Source organism: Oryzias latipes, chromosome 1 (assembly GCF_053564925.1).
Source record: "Oryzias latipes strain Hd-rR chromosome 1, Olatipes_Hd-rR_3.1".
In the NCBI taxonomy this organism is placed as follows: domain Eukaryota; kingdom Metazoa; phylum Chordata; class Actinopteri; order Beloniformes; family Adrianichthyidae; genus Oryzias; species Oryzias latipes.
In genome coordinates this window covers 17,558,909-17,576,210 of record NC_136237.1, presented here as the reverse complement: position 1 = coordinate 17,576,210, position 17,302 = coordinate 17,558,909, and the positions used below count along the sequence as shown (strand labels likewise).

At 35.8% G+C, this 17,302-nt stretch overlaps 1 protein-coding gene and 1 long non-coding RNA gene across 2 annotated transcripts; both read left to right on the top strand.

Annotated features, from left to right (window-relative positions):
* Positions 1 to 305: 305 nt before the first annotated feature.
* Positions 306 to 4,241, top strand: LOC144994095 (uncharacterized). Its single transcript, XR_013657501.1, has 3 exons — positions 306 to 409; positions 3,689 to 3,801; positions 3,993 to 4,241. It is a non-coding gene; the product is annotated as an uncharacterized LOC144994095 (long non-coding RNA).
* A 438-nt stretch (positions 4,242 to 4,679) lies between these two features.
* LOC105357668 (uncharacterized) lies at positions 4,680 to 17,240 on the top strand. The gene is made up of 42 exons (XM_078944109.1): positions 4,680 to 4,927; positions 5,230 to 5,329; positions 5,905 to 6,048; positions 6,136 to 6,338; positions 6,426 to 6,535; positions 6,656 to 6,768; positions 6,870 to 7,046; positions 7,133 to 7,164; positions 8,173 to 8,270; positions 8,374 to 8,396; positions 8,483 to 8,504; positions 8,769 to 8,796; positions 8,895 to 8,973; positions 9,056 to 9,202; positions 9,305 to 9,510; positions 9,633 to 9,733; positions 9,830 to 9,948; positions 10,021 to 10,197; positions 10,282 to 10,313; positions 10,390 to 10,487; positions 11,039 to 11,061; positions 11,145 to 11,169; positions 11,265 to 11,292; positions 11,393 to 11,477; positions 12,470 to 12,616; positions 12,902 to 13,113; positions 13,231 to 13,334; positions 13,963 to 14,075; positions 14,155 to 14,331; positions 14,415 to 14,446; positions 14,550 to 14,647; positions 14,815 to 14,837; positions 14,921 to 14,942; positions 15,035 to 15,062; positions 15,157 to 15,241; positions 15,335 to 15,481; positions 15,638 to 15,849; positions 15,942 to 16,045; positions 16,246 to 16,364; positions 16,441 to 16,596; positions 16,783 to 16,997; positions 17,114 to 17,240. Exons 1-42 carry the CDS (start codon positions 4,680 to 4,682, stop codon positions 17,205 to 17,207), a joined length of 4,506 nt encoding a protein of 1,501 aa, XP_078800235.1. The 3' UTR covers positions 17,208 to 17,240.
* The last annotated feature ends 62 nt before the right edge of the window (positions 17,241 to 17,302 follow it).

Genomic DNA, 17,302 nt, shown 5'->3' with positions numbered 1-17,302 from the left:
CACAGAGATCCAGCTTAAACGGTGTGCCACTTGTGTCTCTGGAGGGACAACTGCAGTTGAACGGGAGACCAGACCCTTTCCAGAATGAAGCCCTGGTCCAAATGTGGCTGGAGATCAAGATGAAACCACTGCTGAAATCCATAACCAAACATTTTCTTTCCTGCCTCAGCACCAAGAATTTCAGCTGCTCCACTTACCAGACTGTGTATATATTCATTTCTCAGTTTTTTTTTAGTAGGATGTTTGTGTTTCTTTTTTTACACTTTTACTTTTATTCTTTAATCTTCTGACATGTACTTTTACAGGTTAAGGGAACTTAGTTACCATCACTCAGAACTGACTCCAGCTCAGCAAAAGTGGATCTACACATTCTTTATGCATCCATTCCTGTCAGGAGAAGGAGTTCAAGGTAGAGTTTTGATTGTTACTTTTGTTTTTCTTTATTATGTGACTTCCCCATTGAGGAACAAAAATAATGCAAAGTTCAGTTTCAGTTAATATAAAAACAAATCAATCTGTTTTTACCGAGCATGAGGTACTGAATCTATGAGTTCAGCTATAGTTACAAAAAGCAAGCAGACTAATCTTTTTCACATTTGTTGCACTTTCCACACAGAGATTCCTTAAATTCAAAGTGTCAACAAGAACCACATTGGCATATTTGCAAAATTAACATTTTGCTTAAGATATCTAAATAAAACATTTTCACTTTATTAATGAATGATATTCAATGTTTATTTAGTTGTCTAATGCTTAAAAGCCAAGATTCAGACATTCTTTGGTACCAGTAAAGCTGTCACTCACTGTTCCTTGATCAGAACATTTCTCACATTTCTTTCCCCCACCCTCTTTTGGTAATGTTGTAGGCCTAATCATGTCTGAACAGCAGGAATGTTGTTCCACCACTCTTTCAAAACAAGCTGCAATGCTCGTTACCTAAATCCTCATTTAAATTTTTAGGTAAACTGCTGTATAAATGTGTAAATAAGTGAAGGTAAAAATAAACTAATCCTCAAGGGCTTTTTAGGAAAAATTACAACGAAAAACAACAGCAGGCCTATATTGGGCAGTTGGCTGTTGGTGCCAGACGGGCTGGTCTGAGTGTTTCAGAAACTACTGGGATTTTCACCTCCGACCATCTCTAGGGTTTACAGAGAACATCTGTAAACATCTATATCATATAATATTATATAATATTATATAATATAATATTATATAATATAATATTATATTATATTATTATCAGAATCTTCACATAAAGTACCCGGAACATCTGGCGGTTTTTCTCACCATGAAATTTTTACGCTTGTTCTTGCACGGGCAACACTGGCACATAACAACCGCCAAGGGGGGGCTGTGCTCCTAGCTGTTGCATATGCTGGCACGCAAACTAATTTTGTGGAGCGGCTCACCACTGCTCACCCTCAGAGCAGCACACATTCCAGGTGCTATAAATGTGGGGGCAGATCTCTCCAGATTAGACGTTGCATCTAGCTATTTCTACTGTTCTACTCGATGCGGGACAGAGATGCATCTCTGGATGTAAACGAGCTGGTGCTAATTTATGGTTTTTCTCCTTTGGCCCTAAAAGCCCCATTATGACGTATGGGTCATCGCTTCATAAAATCTGTCGGTGCTCCTACGGTACACTCTAGTCATTAATAAGTTGGGAGCACTGGCCCCTTTCTGATAATAAGCGAAATGGTGAATGCGCAGGGTGTGAACATGCTACGTAAGTGTCCGTACTATGGCCATAGGATGCCCACACAAACTACACTGATTGTCTAATTTCCTAATATCTAACAGTATAGGAGCCCACAAAGAGAGCACATTTATCAAAAAAACAGCGCTCATGGGCTTCTTGCTTAGTCCACAGGATTTTGGGAGGGCGAAAAGATGAAAGATCCATACTACCCCTGTATCTCACCCAGTTCACCCATTCTTACCCTTTCATGTCGTATAAATGTTTGAAACAACCTTTGCCTGCAGCAGATCTGTAGAAAAAAAATGTGCATGAACATTTTTGCTACACTGCTTACCTAGCGGTCTACAACCTTGCTATTTTGTGTGGACCACCTACATGTGCCATACAGTTTTGCCCATCTTTCTGTCATATCTACTCGTAAGAGTTGTTGTTATTGAAGACAGATTCACACCGGGCATTTACTTCGTGGTTTCATGAACATGCATTTAGCCCATGGTGTTCACACCAGACCGGCACCGGACAAGCAGAAAGCGGCAGGGAGAGGCTTCTTCTTTTACCTTTTCTACGATTTACTAGTGCATGTCTGACACCTATTGTTGGAAGAGGTTAGGTGTGAAATGTTGAGGCAGTACAAATCTTGCTAATCTAATTCCAGACTTTTTGTCTCACAGCCCTTTCCCAATATATGAAAGACTTGGTGTCGAATAATTCCTGCCAGGCACCGACTGCAACTATTCATTTTTCCTCTATGGTCATGTTTACAACGGTGGGCACGCCCCCGTTTTGGAAAGGACGATATACCTACAAATCACTTACAGATTTGCTTACCAGATTAGTCAAAGTTCAGCTGTTTGACGTTCTAACAGTCGAAAGTTCATCTTGTTGAACTTTCAGTGTACGTTCAGGAAACGCCCAGTTTGTACGCAGAGCCAGAGAATGGACTTAAAAACGTGTGTAGAGACGCGTGAGTGCAAGAGTTTTGAGCGCATAAGCCCAAAATGCAGGCTTACCAGCATGTACACAGACTTTTTTTAATTGAATCTGGCGACTTGAACGTGAGTTGCCACGGCCGGTGTGAATGTAACTTTAGGATTAAAGATTGTGCGTACTTTACAAAGTATGCACCCCACCCTGTGGTGGATAACCAAGAAGTGATAAATTTGTCATCTCCACAAGGAAATCCAATGTCTTGAAGAATACTTAGAGAGGATTGTCTGTGAAAAATGTTGAAAGTATTCATCCTACCAAAACAATGCAGGAAGTCAGCATTCCAGAGCAGCCAGGCAGCATTTCACAGTTGCACACACCTTAAGCTTAGAACATGAGATTAGATAAATTGATCTTGACGGCCAATTTAATATGATAATCAATGTTAATGATTTGTTGCACTTGACTGCTGATTTATCTTTTAACATCCGCAGAAATCTATATTTATTTTATTCTATTCTATTCTATTCTATTCTATTCTATTCTATTCTATTCTATTCTATTATATCATCAATTTTCAGAACTCTTTTAGGGTCACAGGGTTGCTGAAGCCATCCCAGCTACTGTTGGATGAAGGCAGGCTACACCCTGAACAGGTCACCAGTTGCAGGGCAAATTATATCATATTATTTTTATATTTTAAATTCAGTGTTTATTCTTTTTTTGCACAAAAAAATATTTAGCACTATGTCTATACAAGGTTTTATTCATATTTGGTTAAGACTTAAAAAGGTCAAAGTCCTTTTTCACATCCTCATTTACACTCTGTTCATCAGTGGCTTATTGATGGGGTGTAACAGATAGTAAATTCAAATCTGGTTGTACCAAAGACTAAAAATACGACCCGTCTCCATCCATAAAAATATATGTGTATATACAACAAAAACGCCCCTCTCACCCTCCGTGGGTGGTTTCCTCTCCAAGCTCGTAAGAGAAAAATATATGTATATTTTGATATTTATTTATTTATGCATTTATTTATTTATTTATTTACAGGTTGTGCAGACCCAGAAGAAAGCAGTGAGGAGTGGCTGCTGAAGAATTTTGGTGCTTTCAGAGCAATGGCCAGAATAAAGGACTTCTCTACTCTCAACATGGTCTTCAGCGGAGTGAGTTGACCTGACTTATGTCAAGATTGCCTAAGAAACTGAACAGAATTATTTTGTAGTTTTAACAACCAAACACAATTTCTTTTGCTCAAGTTTAATTAAACTTTGATGGGGAGCTCTTTTTCTTATGTTCTCCTCACATGTGTCGTTTGACCTCCTTACCTGTTTGCTGCCCCTGTGTTCATTCATAGGTGGAAGTGCTTCACCTGCTGTCTCCTGCACAAAAAGCAGAGCTACTCATGAGGCCTGAAATGGAAAGCTTTGAAAATGGCACCCTATCCCTGATCTTCCACAGTTTAACAGGGGGCTCTGAACCCACACCAACAGCTCCTCCTGGAGGTTTCCAGAGCTGGACAACACCTGCAGACTCAGTTACGTCCCCTTCCCATCATGCCACACATGAGTCACACCACCGGTCTCCACGTGAAAAGCTTAGAAAGGTACTTTTAGTTGATTAGAAATTTGGACTCAAAAAGGATGTTCAAAGATGTTCTAGAAAAACAGTGTAAAGAAAAAGTGCCTGAATAAATGCAAGGTTAGGGAACTGTTAGTATTTATCTTAGTTGCTCGAAGAAACATATATAATTAATTCTTACTTGTTTTAGTTAATGCAAGATTTAAATCAAAAATATATTGATTTGAATATTAAAAAGGCTACCAAAAAATATGTATGTTGGTTAAATTTAAGTCTTATAGTTTTCAACACTATTTTTGATTCTTACAGGTTTTCAGTGGTTTCCTGACAGCTTTCAAACCCATTGGGAGCTTTGTTCATGATTTTGTTTCCTTCACAAGCAAGGTAAACATATTCCATGTTCCCCAACTTGTGTGCAAAGTATTTGTTGTAAGCAACGTTGAGTAAATTGTTTTTGAACCCGATGTACTTGCAGAGAAATCTGTCAGAAGTAAGAGGTGTAACTGTAACTCAGTTCCTGCTCAACTGGACTCTGGCTGAACTGGCTGACAGGTATCAGCCAAAAGACAAAGTTACAGAGGAGCCGCAGTTTGATGTGACAAATGTGGAGGATTGGTACCAGCAGGTTGCAATGCCATTACTGCAGAGGTTCTTCCCAAACAATGACATCCTGGAGCACCCAAACATCAAACTTGCTTTTCACCAACTTTTGTAAGACAAACTTACTAACACTCTATTCATTTTAACATGTCTTTTTATTTAATGTAATTTTCTCCAAATAAATTTGTATTTTTAAACCTTTGTTGTGATCAGAACAAATTAAATTACCAAATTAAAATTAATTAGGAAACAAATATGACATTTCAATACAGAATGCTGCGTAAACACATTTATAGAAAATACAACTATTTTGTGTTTCAACCCATTGGGAGGGAGTTTTATTTGTTATTTAACAAAAACTGTCTCGTGTTTTTTGCTCTACAATATTTGAGCTAACATGTTTGCTTTTATAGTTATTTGGACCATGCTGTGGATGATGCATACTCAGAGAACACAGATTACTCTGAAATCCAGGATGTGTGCAGCATCACCCTTGATAAGACTCCCTGTGGGGTGAGACTCTTTTGTTTATTTGAAGAGTTTCTGACAGTGCTGTATATTACATTGCTTTAAACTAAACAAAAACATGTTGGTTTGAAAAAATGTCCTTTGAAAGTAAATACTTCTAGTCACATTCAAATCAAAATTGCATTGTACTCGGTTTGTTTTACCAATTTAAATCATAGAAATTACAATAAAATATTGCTCTGATTACCTGAAGGAGAAACTAGAGCTTTGACAGAAGCTGTTTCAACAGCTGTTGCTTAAGTTGTGAATCAATTTAAGCTGCAGCCATCTTTAAAACTGATGATTCTTGAAAACTGGATGAAGGCCCCACATTTTAAAATTTCTTCCATACGCAATAACATTTTTTTATAAAGAACCAATTTGCAATCACGGTTGACTGAAAGTGAAGAATGAGAATCAATAAAAAGCAGAAATTGCATCAAAAGTACAGACAGAGCTAACAGTGAAATAACCAGTTATGCAAACATTTATTGACTTCATTGCTGTGAAGAGCTTTTCTTAGTCCAAGTGCTTTGCAAATACATTTTGATTGGTTGTTGATGAATATTTTCATGTTTCAGCTGACCGATGCAGTGGAAAATGTGGCTCATGTTTTGCACTGTGCTGCTCGCACAAACCTGACATTGAATGAAGAAACAATAATGAGACTGATTCTGGAGCTGACAAAACGTCTGAACTCCCTGATCAAGGAACTGTCCAACACTGTAAGTGTGGAACCACACTAACCTAACAAATCTCATGAAACGACTGATCATGTCATTTTATCATATACCAACTCCTCTGTTTTGCAGAACTTCAAGGAAGTATCATCTGAAATAAAGGAGATCTTTGGTGAGGGTGAAGCTCCAACTCTGACCCAGGAGCACCTGAATGACCCCAACTTCATTCAGCTCTGGTTCCAGATTAAGCTGCTGCCCCTCCTGCCTGATGTACACCCAGATCTCCTGTCCTGTCTGAGCACCAAGAACTTCTCCTGCCCTGTTTACCAAAGCCTGTGAGTTCCAGCTGTGTGTTGATTGTTTTGTGTTCATGTGTGTCGCTGTAATCCTCCTGACTTCTGTCTCTGACCTGCTGCTTTCAGAGTGTCAGCTCTGGGTGAATCCATGAGTTTCATGGATGCCGACCCGATTTACAGTCAGAACATCTATAAATACTTCATCTATTCTTTCCTGCAGCAACACAACTTCTCTGGTAAGCAAAAAACAGCTTCAATCACAGTCGTTCATCACATTTTCCTGATGGGAAAAGTTTAACATTACCATGTGGATCTCTTCAACAAAATGATTGTCATTTTTTTATGTTTCGACTCAGAGTGTGCTTCTTCAGCCAATAACAGTGCAGACTGGCTGGAGAAAAATGTTGGTTTCTTCTCAAAGTTTGCTTCCATCACTGATTTCTATGAGCTCAACCCTTTTTTCTCTGGAGTAAGTCTTGAAAACATGGACATAAATGTTTAATAAATTCAACAAAAGTCTTCACAATGCTTAGTTAAACAGAAATATTTCATTTTCTTTGTCTTGTTTAGTTGGACGCTCTTCATCTTCTGACCCCAAACCAGACAGCAGAGATGCTGCTGCTGCCTCTGCGTACTCCACCAGAGAAAGATGTTGTCATAAACTATGTGCTTAACTATCTGATTGAGTCACATGAAGACAGGAAACTTCTGAAAGTTCTGCATTTTGTAATCCAACTTGCTCAGAAGGTAACAGATTTGGTCAGGATAACTATACCAAAGCTTGACCAAAAACTGGATAAATTCTTGTAAAATAATGTAAATGTATTTCTTAGGTCAATCCTCCCTGCAGTGTCTACAAACTTCTGTGAGTACCTTCATATTCTATCTACTAAAAGTGTTAGTAGTTAGGTGGAGGAAAGTCATTTTCTTATTTTATTTTAGTGTCATTAACACATTGATTATGGATGATACTCTGTAAATAGCACGTTTGCTTAAAAATGTTCTAACAAAAAGTAAACAAGTATAAAAAAACACCAACCAAAGGCTTTTAAGCTTAACATCATGGTCCCCTTTCTTTTTTTGACCTCTGCTAGTAATGTGTGGTATTACATGATGTTTTCATTGAGAGACATGAAGAAAAAACATTTGGATCTTTTCAAAAACAGTCACACTGAAAAAAAACAAATTATTTTAGCAAATTATCACTTATTGAACACAATAGTTTTTTATTTGTTTGCTCTCAAAAATAACTCCCATATTAGGTTTTGCAAAGTTTCAACGTCAAGAGAAACAGTAATAAATAAAAACACCCAATACAAGACACATAAGAAAATAAACGAAAGATCCTACCAGCTTTTAATGTTTTTAAAGAAATTGTTGACAATTATAAACCTCAAATGACATAATTACAATATACTGGTATGTAGACCATTCATTTTTCAATTATTGATATATTTCAAGTCCTTAACAGATTGTAAATTAAACTAAATTACATCTATTATATTTGACAGACTCGCTATAAATGACATTTGCATCTTGCTTTGCTGGACTAGAGAGAAAAAAAACTGATAAAAGAAAGAAAATCACACAAACTTTTCAATAATTTCACCTTTTTTGATTATTGAAAATAGCTGTGACAAGGATCAAATAAATTCAATTTTAGTCTTAAAAATCTTGGTGATAAAAGGATTTTTTTTTTATCTATCGACAAAAGTAACCTCTTGGTTTCATTTTCTCTTTGGTTTAGTCTAGTTTGACTTTTGACAACATTTTTAAAACTTTAAAGTATTGTTGGCAGTTCTATTTTTTTTTCTTTTAAGCGACTCATATTATTGTCTTCCTTTTTATTCTTTCTTTATGTGTGCATCTTTAGTGTGGATCGACTCTATGCAGCCATTCCATCTCTGCGTTCAGACCTGGAACCACTTGTGTGGACTTGGATTAGTGAACTCATTAACATCACACCAGAGAGTGAGTCTATTGCACAAACTATTAATAACTACTTTTTATACTCAAATAGACAATATTGTTTTTGTTTTGTTTGAAATGATTTTCTTTGTTTTGTTTTCCACAGATTGTGTGACAACAAACTTCATGGTGAGATTTTGTCTTTCTTTTTAAAAGAAAAATGGTTCTTGACAAAATTTAAACTAATGCAAATTTATATATACTTTTATTGACAGTGCCCTCAAACCCATGTTAATGGTAAGATTTTAAATATTTTGTTGTTTTTTTTTATGCAGTTTCTCAATTTTTCCTGAAGGCACTTTCATAAAAAGATATTTCATTTAATATCCTAGTATTCCTACAAGTATTTTGTACAAGTGCTACACATAGAAAACAGTCAGCTGTGGATAGCTTTTTATCAGTTTTCCTCTTTTTTCCCAGAAAAGTTATTTCAAAAAGTATTTTTTGGTTAATAAAACAACCAAATACATAAGTAAAATTGTTGTAATCTCTTTTCTGAAGGCCCAAGCATTTGTAAAGACATTGACAGGTACCCCTCATCTTTTGTTTATATCTAAAAAATTCAGAACTGTATGGACGTGACTGACTTTAAACTGACAAAAACGTTCTTCTCCATCATTTCGACAGCTCTGACCTGGAATTCTACATCAGCATGTCCACCCACGTTCCTTGCAATTTTACTCTGGAGAAATATGCATGTGCACAGGTGATTTTCTAATAAAACTAAATGTGAATGTTGATATTTTGTCACTGATAATGTAAGAAAACCAAGTTTTATCTCTCCAAAGTTGGAGAATTTTGCAGCTAATCAGCTGGCTTCCCTCCTGAGATGTGATCTGCCCAGAAACAGCAGCCGCTCCAGAGTGTTGTGGAAATTGCTGCTCACTAAACTCTCCAATGTCTTGGATCCAGCACTGGACCTGTTGGCTGGCATGGTTTGTTCTTTAGCAAACTCTGATATGATATTGTGAAGCCCCAAAATATTCACTCCTAAATGCAGTCACAATGCTTCTAATGTTGAATTTGATTTCCAACAGTCTATGGTCAGTCCATCAGCACCTGAGATTTTGGATGTCATTGGAGAGATGAGGCTCTTCCTGCTAACTAATGAACAGCTGATGGACAGCAATGTGATCAAGTTGTGGTTCTCAGAGCGTTTAAGTGGCTTCCTGCCGTCTGCCTCAGAAATGTTCCTGCTGTGTCTGAGCAGCCGGAACCTCAGCTGTCAGTCGTACCATCAGATGTAAGCATTTGTCCACACAATGATAAGCCACCTATACTTTGAAATATGAAATCTAATAACATTACAATAGTTATAAAAACTGCATGTTTTTGAAGTCAAATGAACACATTTTGTATCAACAGAGTGCAGGTGTTTAGTCGTCAGTTCAGAGACATGACATTCCAACAGCAGCAAACAGTCTTGAGGGATTTCATCCTCCGTTTCCTGTCAGAACCTCACACAGGTACTGCCGGCCATACAAAAAAAATCTAAAACTACTACTCAGAAACATTTTAATATTTCATTACATTATATTTTGAGCTGTTTCTACTTGTTTCAGGTCCAGGCTGTGTGTCTGCCTCCAATAGCAGTGCACAGTGGCTGAGGGACAACCTTGGTTCTTTCTCGGAGCTTCTGTCTGTCAGCAAGATGTTTGATCTGAGCCCACAGTTCAATCCTGTAAGATTTTAACAACTGATTTCTTTTTTTAACAGCAAACGTGTTGTTTATAACGAAAAATATCCATTTCAGATAGAGGCTCTGAGTGTCCTGAGTCCAAAGCAGAGTGCAGAGCTGCTGGTGCTGAAATATCCCACTCTGCCAAACACAGACGTCATTATCAACAAGCTCTTTGATTATTTCACTGAGTCTCCAAGAGAGAGGAAGTTTACAGAGTTCCTTTCATTCCTTGTCGTGTTCTTGGAAATGGTAAATTGATAAAAATTTTCACTTTAAATAAACAAAAGTTCTCATAGAATTTTTTTTAAACTTGTTTTTCCTTTGCATTGACAGGGAAATGTGTCCTGTCCATCATACAAGACATTGTAAGTTTGGAATATTCTCTTATTTTAAGAGATTTTATAGATATTGTAATTGATTTTAGTTGTTTTTGTTCTCTAGGTTCACCAGACTTGACAACACCTCAACCACATCTTTTTTGGACTTTGCCTCATCCATAATGGACACTAAACTGGCTTTAACCAACTACATTCCAGCTGGTAAGACTGTAATTACAGCATTTGTAAATGAGTTTAGAGCAGTGCTATTCTACATTATTTAGTACAGAAATCACAAACAATCTAAGTGCAGCAAGTAAAATACTCTTAAAGTCTATAGAAGTATGTTGTTTTATAAATGTTGCAATGTTAATAATATATTTGAGGGATCACACATGATAGAGAAAGCAAATGTAGCTAATGTGGTATTTTGATGTGAGCAGATTGTAGATGGGTTTTGAAGTCCAAAATAATTTTAATAATGTTTTTTTCTATGTTCTTTGAGAAAAGATTGTTTTTTTTTGGTATTAATCAAATCCTCACTTTATTCTTGTCCTTGACCTTCAAACAATGCAGTGTATTTTGTTATAATCTAACATGATTATGTGACTGTAGTTAAATTTTCCTATTTAGTGAAGGTAGTTTATACATTTATACATACAATGTGTTTTGTTTTTGTTTTGCTTTTTTTGAAGCAGGCATAAAATATTATAAAAAAAACTCTTTTCGGAGTCACACTGCTCTCAATGACCTCTCTTCATTTTTCTCTTTAGGTTGTATCATATACAGCGGACAGGTACCTGTGTATTATTTAGGTTTATTGCCAAGTTGTTAATTGACTATTGTTCTTGATTAAAGATGTTTGTATTCCTCTCCTAGAATTGCAATGTTATCACTACAAATGGTGAGTACTGTCACAGTTTTGGTTCTCGGTTTACATTACAAATTAGTGTTGTTGGTTAATTATTTAAATCTGTTCCATGTAAAAAATATTTACAGAGGCAGACATCTGTACTGGAGTGAACAGGTAGACAGAATACATATAAATTGTATATATTTTAATGTTTTTCAGGTTTTTCTAAGGTGAATTTAAATGTTAAATATTTCTTGTACTTTTACAACTTTAGCACAGAGCTTCAGCTCCAACTAGACATTGGAAAGATGAATGGACGGTTCTGTGACTTTCCTTTGGAGGAATTTGCTTGTGCCTCTGTAAGACACACACACACACCTACACGCACTCACACACACACACACACACACATCTTGAACTATTATCAGCTGTAAGACAGTTTTGGAAAGTTTTGTTTACAGGTTCACACTGATGGTCAGTTTATTTTTTGATTTGATTTGAAATGGTTTATTTCAAGCAATCAAATAAGAATAATACACAACAGCAATACAATCATCAGTTATACCTTCATATAATGACGAATCAAACATAGGATATTTAGACATATTAATAAATATTGCTTGAAAGGGAATGGAAGGAAGCGAACTTGTATAATCCCACCCCGTTATACCATAACCATTTTATTACATGATTTATCATTATCCAGTTCTTAGCTTTTATCAGAGAGAACTAAGAAACCTATCAATATCATCCTATCAGTATCAATAAAGCCCATTACAAAGATGAATTACTTAATAATCATTTATCATTATCCAAAATATATGCAGATTATGTTACTCATAAAAGTCATGTATATGATTAATTAAAATAATACTATATCACTAAAATAAATATAACACTGTTTCAAAAATTTTCTTAGCTAAATTTGATCAAATATCAAAGGTTGAGCTTATTATTAAAATTAAAAATATGTACAAAATTATGTTACATTAGGAAAAACCATGAGTCAATTTTTCAATTTTTGGAGCAAGTGAAGTAATGTCATTAGAAATCAACCAATTTAACCATTTTCAATAATTGATTAATCATTTATTTTATTATTTATTATTATTATTATTATTTTTTTTATAATAAGGTAATGCTGTGAAGTAAAAATTAAAAAAGGGTCCAAATCTGTCGAATGACCAAGGGTGGTATTCCTTTTCTGCTGATTAACAGCCGTTCTTCTGGAAACAGAGTTTATAGTTCTCTTCGATGTTATGTCTGCAGACATTAGATTGAGTTCCATATCCTTCTTCAGCTGATTTCAGCGGCGTTGATTTGTTGTTGTCCATCTTGTCTTTCTTAACAGCTCTCAGCGTTAAGAGCAGAGGACCTGGCAGCAGTGATGAAGTGTGGTCGATCCTCCAGCTTAAATGAGTCCAAACCTGTCTGGAAACTTCTCCTGGTCAAATCAACCAGAGTGCTGGATGAAGCTCTAGATCGTCTAGCAAACACAGTAGGAATAATTGTTTTATTAAAATTATAATTTAGAGTTTACAAAGATTACCTTTGTCTTACACAGCCTTATAGAGCATGTTTATGATACTCACACACATACATAAATGTCCGCTTTCTAATATTTATCCATATTTAAATAAGACGATTATTACTATTTTATTTTAAACCAAAATGGGATCCTCTTGGTTTTATTGTAGAGCAATAATGCTACTTTACCTGTAAATTTTGTTGCATTTTTATTACTAGAATCAAACATAAAATAACATATTTTATTGTGTTTTAGACCTTTGACCCCAGCAGTCCCTCAGTGTCTGTGATTCTGGACAGCATTAGAGAAATCCGACTGGACCTGTTCAGCACCGACGCCCTGAACAATCCCTTCATGTTGCAGCTGTGGTTCAACAGACGTTTTCATCCATTCTTACCAGCAGTTTCCACTGATTTCCTCTCATGTCTGGCAACAAAAGAACTGCAGTGCAGCTCCTTCCAGTTTATGTAATCACTGCAGCATTGATCAACTACAATTACTCTACAACAACTGAAGATTATTAATTAAACACAGCAGTGATATTTTTTATTAATATTGTGTTTTTTTCTCATATCTGAACTTAGCTTGCAGAGTTTGAGTCTGGCCCAAACACAGATGAGTCCATCCACTCAGATGTCTGTGTACACAGACCTAATCCAGGTTTACCTGAGCAGGAATGATACAGCAGGTAAGAATCTTTATTTGAAAAAATGCGTGTTGCTAATACTGTAATGCACATGAAAAACAAAACAATTTATTAAAGAAAATGAAAAGAAAAACTTTTTTTTTTGAATAAACTTTGTCAATTGTGGAGTGAAACTTAACAAGTGCTGTTTTTAATCTTTTTTAAATAAATGTGTGGTTTTATTGATCTTTTATAATCTTCTAAGGTGCGCTGCTGGTTAAAAAAAAAGGAATACAATTATTTAAAGCTAAAAATGATAAATGATTTATCTCAGTTTTTTAAAGAAAATCTACTGTACACATTTAGATTTTATAAGATTTCAGTATTTCTAACAATTGTTTGCACTCATGCTTCACAACAAGAAGGTCCTGAACCAACAAGAACCACAAAAAGAATCTTATGTTATCTAAGAAGTGATGAAAGACCTCCACTGGTTAAAATGTCCATACTTACTTGGCTAATTACATAAAAATGCTGTTCCACAGACTGAAGACATGCTAATATAGAAACATTTAGCTTTTAAAAGGTTATACACTGTATTTTTCAAGTATTTACTGTCTTTTCAAGAATTTGATATTAGAATTTTAAACTATATGAAAATAATATGTGTCTGCATTTTTCTGTGTTCTAGGTTGTGTGTCTGCTTCCATCAGCAGTGCACAGTGGTTGAGGATCAACCTGGGTTCCTTCTCTGAGTTTGCCTCAGTCAGCGAGCTGTTCAATCTCTACCCACAGTTCAATCCTGTATGTTTCTTACAGCAACACATTTATTAAATGCATAACTGCCTTAACACTTATTGTACTTATAAATCATCCATTTCAGATAGAGGCTCTGAGTGTCCTGAGTCCAAAGCAGAGTGCAGAGCTGCTGGTGCTGAAATATCCCACTCTGCCAAACACAGACGTCATTATCAACAAGCTCTTTGATTATTTCACTGAGTCTCCAAGAGAGAGGAAGTTTACAGAGTTCCTGTCATTCCTTGTCGTGTTCTTGGAAATGGTAAACCACCTCACTGATTTGGACGTATTCTATTCCTGTATTTGGATTGGTACCATTGATCCTTCTGTTCTTTCTTTTTAAAGGGAACTCTTTCCTGCACATCATACAAAACACTGTAAGTCCAGACCAAATTATATTTTCTCTTTTTTTTGGTGATCTTCCTGTGTTGAAAATAAAATATAAAATCTTAACTGTGTGGAATTATTTTGTGATTCTAGATTTACCCAACTTGACTTTATTGAAGCCACAGCTTCACTTGACGTTGCTTCGTTTATTCCAAGCGTCAGAGCAAACTTATCCAAGAACATCATACCTGGTATGAAGTTGACATAAAGTGTGTCATAACATTACATTGATATTTTGGTAATTTAATGGCAGTTTTTTGTTCTTTTTAATTGACTAATCCTTAGATGTTTGGCAGATTTCTGTAGTGATTAGTAATTTGCTAACATTATTTTTTGTCACTTTTTCCTGTTACTTTAGGTTGTGCCATATTCAGTGGGCAGGTAAATTGATTTTTTTCAATCATTTCAAATGTTTGTTTCAATAATCAAGGATTGTTATTCATGTGTGGTTTTTTTCTCCAAAGTGCAATGTTGTCACAGCAAATGGTAAGTCTTTAATTTCATGTTAAAAGTCTGTTCTAAATGGTTTCCTACCAACTGTTGCTTAATTTTAACCACGTTTGATTTCTGTTTTACAGAGTCGAATGTCTGTGTTGGGGTAAACAGGTAATATTTTTAAGTGTTTTTAATAGACTAAAGCAAAAAATAAAAAATAAAAAAGAACAAAAAATGTAAGTTTTGTGTGCATTTTTCTTCGCAGCACAGAGCTTCAGCTTCAGCTCAACAGTGGGAAGATGGGAGGCCGTTTTTGTGACTTTTCTGTGGAGGAATTTGCATGTGCTTCTGTAAGATACTGAGATGAAATAAATAAATATTATAAAAAACATTCAAGGGAAAAAAGTTCATGCTGATTATTTCAACTTTGTCATTTTTAACAGCTTTCAGCATTAACTGCACAGGACTTGGCAGAGATAATGAAATGTAATCGATCGTCCAGCTCAAGCGGGTCCACGCAAGTCTGGAGGCTTCTCCTCAATAAAGCTTCTGGGGTGCTGGACGCAGCTCTGGATCTTCTAACAAACTCAGTATGAAGACATTTATTGAAATTTTACTATAATGCAAGAATTCGGGTAAAAAAAAGAGTAAAAAACAGGTGTAAAAATTGTGATGTATAATTTAGAGAAAAATAATATATCTAATATAACATGGCTTTGGAAATCGTTACTTTTTATGTTTTGTAGACAATCAACCCCATGAACCCTTCAGCTTCAATGATTCTGGACAGCATTCAAGAAATCAAACTTGACCAATTCAGCAATGACACCCTAAATGATCCTTTGACTCTTCAACTGTGGTTCAATATTCGACTTCGTCCGTTCTTGTCTGCTGTTTCCAATGATTTCCTCTCGTGTTTGTCAACAAAAGATTTGCAGTGCAGCTCCTACCAGTATATGTAAGTTCTGTGGCAAATTGGACTTTTCCTGTTGTTAGTTTATACCCAACTTTACAACTTCCCTTGTTTTTTTAATTCCTCTCTGAACTCAGAGTGCAGATTTTAAGTCAAGTTCAGCCACAGATGGCTCTTCCAAGGCAAATCTCTGTGAACACAAACTTCATCAAGATTTACCTGAAAAGGAACAACACTGCAGGTAAGGGGTGTGGTCTTACCAACATTTACTCAAACACTGCCACAGTATTGACATAAATATCATTTATACCCTAAGCACCATTCTATACTTGTATTGTAGACATGTAAAGTTCATTCACAAATTGTAAAGATTGTAGCTGTTAACACCTTCTGCTTTCATATTTTGGTAAAATAGATTTTCTTTTTGTTTCTGTGCTTTAGATCCTGGCTGCATCTTAAACATCAACAGCAGCTCAGAGTGGCTCCAGAACAACGTGGGAGGATTTTCCGTCTTGTTGTCTATTCAAGACATTCAAGAGCTCTACCCACAATTCTCAGCGGTTTGTTATTTTTGGCATTCTTTGTAATCATTTTGTTTATTTGTTTATGTTTTAACTTCTGTCTTTTAACATGCAGATGGAAGCCCTGTCATTTCTGTCTATCAGACAGCTCTCAGAGGTTTTTGTCACAAATGGCCAGATCACAACTATCGATCAGGTTACCATGGTGATGAGTTATGTTCCTGATCAACAACTTGGCTCCTTCTTTGATAATTTCTCACCGGCCATCTTGGTAAGGACATTCTAGAAATCTGTGTTTGATACAAATAAAAATTGATGGAACTAACAATAAAAAAATGTTTTAAGTTAAGTGAATCTGTTACTGTAAGTTACTGTGCATTCCTACATAGTTTAAAAACAGTAGTGAAAGTTTTTGGCTGTTTTCCTTTTTGATTTGTGTTGGAATTTTGTTCTGCAGGGTCGTGAAAACATTCTTCCCTCTACTGTGAGGTCAGCCATGTTGCAGGTTGTGTTTGATCGTGCAAACCTCTCCAGTCCATCAGTCAGTGATGCAGTCGTGTCACTGTGGCTCCAAGTTCGACTCCGCCCCCTGCTGGTGAATTTGGCACCTTACCATGTGACCCCATACTTTAATATACTGGCAGGAAGAAACTGCAGTGTTGAGCAGCGGGGGTGAGTGAAAACTAGAAATATGAGACAGTAGTTTGCTTTTCATCATGTTCAAATTAAACTTCAAAAATATTTTTGAGAACTTTTATAAAAACAAATATTTTATGTTTCTATTTTAGTGTAAATCTTCTCAATCTTACCATCTCATCTCTGAGCAATGACACCCAGACAGAAGTTCAAAGTCGTATCATCCAGGCTCTTCAAGGTAAATAAACCACATGAAGGGGAAGCAATTGTTTTTTTTTCTTTCAGTTTTAATGCTGAAAAGAAAAAAGCGATTTAAAACATTTTTACTTAACAATCTCAAC